The sequence below is a fragment of the Thunnus maccoyii genome, chromosome 24, assembly GCF_910596095.1.
Source record: "Thunnus maccoyii chromosome 24, fThuMac1.1, whole genome shotgun sequence".
Lineage (NCBI taxonomy): Eukaryota > Metazoa > Chordata > Actinopteri > Scombriformes > Scombridae > Thunnus > Thunnus maccoyii.
Window position 1 is genome coordinate 7,823,859 of NC_056556.1, and position 6,000 is coordinate 7,829,858.

Below are 6,000 nucleotides of genomic sequence, written 5' to 3' on the forward strand. Positions count from 1 at the left end.
GATGAATAATTGTAAGATTGCTTGTTGTAAGGAGTATTGGCAAATATACATAAAAAGAGACTCATTTGGTTGCAGATGTAAAACTGTGCTTAAGGGCTTGTTTAAGATCAGAGGATGATGAACTCTAGAGCCTTAATGTTGGTGTAACAAACAGATTACATTAGACTTGCACCTCATACATTTTATATACCTTCCATTTGAAATAAATCGGAAGGAAATTTAGCAAATGTAGCACTTTGGAAGCAATTTAATAGTCTTATTTTTCTTCTAAATATTATGAAATGGAAGTACACGAGTAAAATAAGCCTCCATCTCAAATATTTCTTAACACACTAATCACCAGAACATGCAGCCTCCAATTACCTAAAAGAAAGCAGCACTTGCTTTTTGCAAAGCACTTCTTCTCTTGGGAATGGAGCTGTAGCATTAGTTCAGCACACATGCAACAGCATTACTGTTGATCTAGTAATAGTGATGGCAAAGTAGGTCTCATATAATGGCTGCATCTGTATGTATGCAAGCGTGGAATAAACAAAAGACCAGCTGAAAGCATACATTATGTCGATTTGTGGCAATCAGGTTGAAATAATCAAACATTTTTAAAAACCCTCATGGAAAAAAAAAAAAAAAAAATAGGCCAGCGTACTTCCAGGGCAATTTCATTTTTCAGTGTGCAGCTACGCCCCAGCAATTCTGCAAGCCTGATTTCAGATGAGAGGCGTCGATTCATCTAATTTAGCTATCGTTTTACAGCACATGTTTTGCGTTTTTTTTTTTTCTCTCTCTCTCTTTCTCCCCCCCCCCCCTTCCACACTGTTTCAACAGATCCATCTGCGGGCTCTCTAGTAATTCATGGCACAGCTGAAGTCATTAGGAGTGCTGCTGAAATTGCTGATTATGAATTAGTTACACATATACTAATTGCGTGTGCATTAGTGGCTCAGCACTCACTAGCTAACAGCAACATTTAGCTCAATCGACAAAACAAACTTCTTTCCCCTGCATTGGTAACAAGCTAACAAGCTGCTCTCTGTTTCTCTCTCTTTGGTTGCAGGTGTTTCTCACGGTCGGATCACTTGGCGCTACACATGAAGAGGCACATCTGAGGAATTCGAGAGAGGTCAGCGGGAGTGGAAGAGAGGGGAAGGGGATGGAGGCGGAGTGGAAGAAAAGAGAGGACGTATCATCTGCAGAAAAATAACACCATGGATGTCAGAGGGGGACAGTGGGATGGACTCAAAAAAACACCAGATTTGGCCATTCTGGACTGGAATGGAGGGAGAGGCACCACACAGGGACGCTGACTACAGACAGAAACACAGGCAGGCAGACAGACGGCTCATAAGTGACTCTGTCAATCTGTGCTCAAACAGTTGGTCCATGATTCCACAGTGACACGTCGTCACCTCGCAAATGTCTCCCGGTGTTGTCGCGTGGACGATACAGACGCTCCATCCCACCCGTCGTATGTGTCTCAGAGGGGATGTCACACAATGAATGGTGGACCACGTGCCTGTAGTCTGCAGCTCTTTGTTTTAGTCGTCCTTTTGCAGCCTTTCCGATCGCCCCTCGGTTAAAAAACGCTTCCATAATGTCAGCCCTGTTCATGCAGCAGTGCTCCACGTGCCAGAGTACACTGACGCCAAACTGGACCAGTTGTAAATTTAGCGCGCTGACAGCAGAGTTGCTGTTTGCACTGTACATTCAAGTCTTCTCTGAGCTGACGAGCTCATCTCCAATGGTAGCCAAACATTATCTCTTAGGGTTTAGCAAGCAAAAAAAGCTGGCTTTCACTCCTTCAAACTTGCCACAGCCTTTACAATTCATCACAGGTTTTATTATCTATATATAGGACAGATAATAATTTGACAATTTTTCATCTGACCCTTCACATCTGCTAACTGGATCCATTTATAAATCCTTCTGGTTCGATGGCATCGGAGCACTTGTTTGAACGGAGCGTTAGATTGGATTCCCCGAAGACTTGAGGATGGGAGTGTGTTGCACTGATGTGCTGTGAAGACTGATTGAGGTCATCCAGAGGGCTGGCTTGCTTTATGAACATCATCTGTTGAGGGTTAACACTGGATGAGGCTAACTAATCTACTCTGGGAAAGACTGTTCATCTCCTAGAATGTCAGCTGAAACCGAGCCTCTCAAGAGACACGGCTCCTAAGAGTGTTTTTCCTCTCCAGGATCTTGGCTCTCATGAGTTGTTGTCAGAAACTGTTGCACAATTGACTCTTTGCAAACTTTTTGTAAAAAAAATGTCCCAATGTCTTGGACTGGGAGACGATTCGGGACTCACCAAACACTGGCTTTCACATGCCGTCAGAGCGTGGACAGCCACATGCACAAGACGAAGCAGCTAGCCGACTGCGATAGCACACCAAGCTCAAACAAGATCACTATGTATGTAAAGGCTATATTGTTTCTAAGAAAAGATTCTCCTATTTGTTAAAAAAAAAGACAATTGAAAAGACCATTGGATGCAGCCAAAAAAAAGCAGAAGTGTCTACTGTAGATGCCTGAAATGATCTCTTTGGCCTTTGAGAGTGATTGGCACCTAACTAGCCACTGGGTCGAGGAGGGTTTTGTCCTGTTCACACCGCAAATGCAGAACTCTTCCAAATTAGCAGCTCTCAGACTTTATTTCAGAAAGCAGCATTCAACAGCTCTTCTAATCAGGCCCTATGCATATCCAAGAACATTCCTGCTGACTTCCTCACCACGTACATGTATGTCTGAATGCATACTCGCTGGATAACGGAAGGACTTGTAGGAAGACACACAAATTCAATCAATTGGGTGGCTCTTCTCCGAGCAAATCAATGTGAATGTATCTGTTGTAAGTCTGTACATTTTGCTGGGCCCAAGAAAACACTTGAACAGGGTTGTGATCACAACTGGTAAAATCATACTGTACCAGACACCACGTGTTTATAGTTTCTCTTTTTCACATTAGAAATGAACGGTTTGACTTAGCTAGACACAGCCGGTAGCTTTTTGACAAGTTACTACACATTTTACTGGTCGTGCTGGACCAGCGGGAGGTCATGAGTGCAGATTTCCAGCAGGGTGGCTGAACGGATCTGCTCGGTCAGCAATGATAACTGCCCCATCAGCTCATGAAACTGCAATGAACTGAGACTCACACAGACACATAGATACACTCCTAGAAAACTGGAACATTTGTCCTTGGTGATCTGACTCTTGTCCGATAGAACAAAGACACATAAATTCCACTTCTTTGCCACCTTACACTATAAGTGACATGTCTTTAATCCATTAATAGGAAGGAATTTTTGGGAGTTTAATCCTTAAACAGAAAGCGCACAAAAATCAAAAAGGCAGTTCGGACAAAAGTAGATTGTCGGGGTTCTTGCAAACTCGATTGGGAACTCTGTGAAAGTGTTTGTTCTTTATTTTACAAGACTTTTAATACTTTGAGGCAAATGAGGCGCACAGCAGTCTGCTTTTTGGTAAGGGAGACAGAAAATTGATTTTGCTCTGTAAACCAGAGGCGCATTTCAATTTTGGGTATGAATGCAGCCCAGCTCAATCATATCTAGACATGATCTGTCTGCAGCTCTGGAAGTAGATACATAGTCACCTCCTGCTTCGCGTTAATAGTGAACACTCTCTTTCTTAATGAGAAGAAACAAGCCACACTCCCTTTTATACACAATGTTGCAAAGATACAAGTTTTAACTGCTGGTTTATTTTCAAGGAGACCAAAAATTTCTCATGGGCCTTCTACTGTAGGTTACAGCTTACAAACTCTCAATGCTCCCAGTCATTCTTTATGTTTGTTGGCATTAATAAAAGTCACAGATTCTGACAAACATTCGCTTTGTAGACGATCTAAAAAAAATATCCAGTTGGAATGGGAATGTCGCAGCAGGCATAGGCCAAATCTCCACTTGGAAGATAAAAATGAAGAATAGCGGTTTAACCTGCGGGTTAAATTTGTATCATCAATGGCAGCTCTAGGTACTCGTGTGTTTCAATATTTCAACAGGGCACAAAAACGCTCTCCCGTTGAACTGAATGGTTGCGAATGTGTGGGAATGTGCAGCTCTGGAGTGTGTTATTCTATTTGTTTTGTTCATGATCTGTACCAATCATAGACAGCTGAGGTTTTTGGACTGAAACATTGAATGTGTTATTTTTCACATTCATTGAGACTTTTTAAGGAGCCCAGACATGGAAATACCCCCCCTTAATTACAGGACAGTTTAAATTTGGTCCGACTCTTCTCGTGACTTGACATAAACAAACGATTCTTCTCCGGGAGCTCGAAAAAAAAAAAAACTGGGAGATCAAATGTGAATGTGTTTTTCTGGAAAGGTTGTTTCATGTTGTCTCCGAGGATGCGGTTCAGTTCTGTGTCATCATAATGAATGATTGTCAATTCTGCTGTGCCTGTGTGTTCTTCGTCTGTTTGTATTTGCACTCTGAATTTTTGGAAAAATCACTTGCATATCTGATGTTTTTCTGTCCGCTTGTACACTACACTTCACACAAACGACCCCGGTTTATTAAAACGCTGATCACAAAAGTCTGTATAGTAGCTGTTTTATACACAGATGTACACACACACACACATACATGCATACACACACACACACACACACACACACACTGCAGGCATGCAAACACACACCCTCGCTGACTACATGCATGCAGACACTCCCTAAACACACAGATTCATACAGCACACATGCAGGCAAATACACAAACACACGCACAAGCACATGCTGAACCTACTCACAAATACACACACACACTCTCTCTCTCTCTCTCTCCGTTCTCCTTGTGTGTTTTTCACTGTTTTTCATGCCACCTTGTGAGAGTCAGAGATCCAGACTGCAGCTTTTGCTCTCAGCAGAGGAAGGAGAGGGGGGGGGGGGTACGACACGCATTACTATGTGTGACACCACTTCTGTTTCCACCAGGTCTGAATTTCAAATCAAACGCACCCCCTTTTTCTACCAGCATTCCCTCATCGCCTCCCCCTCCCTCTCTCTCTCTCTCTTCCTCCCTCCTCCCCTCCTCCTTCCATTTTCTCAGATATGATCCCTTTCAACTCCTCTCCTCTGTCCGACTCCCTCCTTCCCTCCCTCCCTCCCTCCCTCGCCCCCCCCCTTCTCCACCTTTTTCCTCCGTTTGTCTTTCTCCTTTCCTTTTTCGCTGTAGAAAGTGTTTCAAATTTATCATTTGTATATTATGATGTATGGGTACGATAATGTTCTTTATTATGGAAAAATGAGAAAGATTTATTTTTGTTACTGGTTTGTTTCATAATTCCTTTTTTAAATTGGTATTGTAATATCTCTATGCAAGGAACTGTTCGGTGAATCGTTTTTATTTAAGAATGTAATTATGTGTAATAAATGGTAGAAGCAGTTTGGCATGGAGTATTCATGGAGTTCTTGGCTGGTCTGTTAATGGCGGTTTCATCCTGCAACAATATGCACCTAATCATCCATCTTCTCTTCGAATATTTAATGATTTCTATCAAGTCTCAATCACAGAGCCATTCAGTTTGCTAACAATAAGCACCCAGAGTACATTCACACACCCTTTTACTCTCACTGACCAGAGGACTTTTAAGGACCGGGTGCTTTGCTTCACTTTCGCAGTTAAATCTGCAAACCAACTGGGTAAAAGTGGGCAGGAAAATTAATTTACACCCTCCTTTTTCTGCTATTTGCAGCAAACCACCCCTGGATGAATTAAAAAAGAAACGCCTCTGATTTATCGTTCCTTTTGATCAAACACAGGAAATGGGCCAGAATACCTTCACTTTGCCTGATTGCACACTCCCTCCGAGGGAACTACGGCATGTTAATTACATCTGTTACCAACCAAGGTGATGACTTATCCGCTATTCCTGCCTTTTGACCATGACTAGTTGATAAAAGGGTAATCGAATAACTAATGGCTAATTAGGGAGTAATTACTGCCTGGTAAATGGCCCTATGCAGTGTATTAATT

At 42.4% G+C, this 6,000-nt stretch overlaps 1 protein-coding gene across 2 annotated transcripts in view; it reads left to right on the forward strand.

Annotated features, from left to right (window-relative positions):
- Positions 1–5,400, forward strand: part of klf7a (Kruppel-like factor 7a) — a 38,565-nt gene extending 33,165 nt beyond the window's left edge. For both annotated transcript variants that reach the window (XM_042405412.1, XM_042405413.1), the window contains exon 4: positions 1,055–5,400. In XM_042405412.1, the coding sequence (XP_042261346.1) occupies positions 1,055–1,106 (52 nt within the window). In that variant the 3' untranslated portion in view covers positions 1,107–5,400. The remainder of the gene's footprint in view (positions 1–1,054) is intronic.
- Positions 5,401–6,000: the final 600 nt, after the last annotated feature.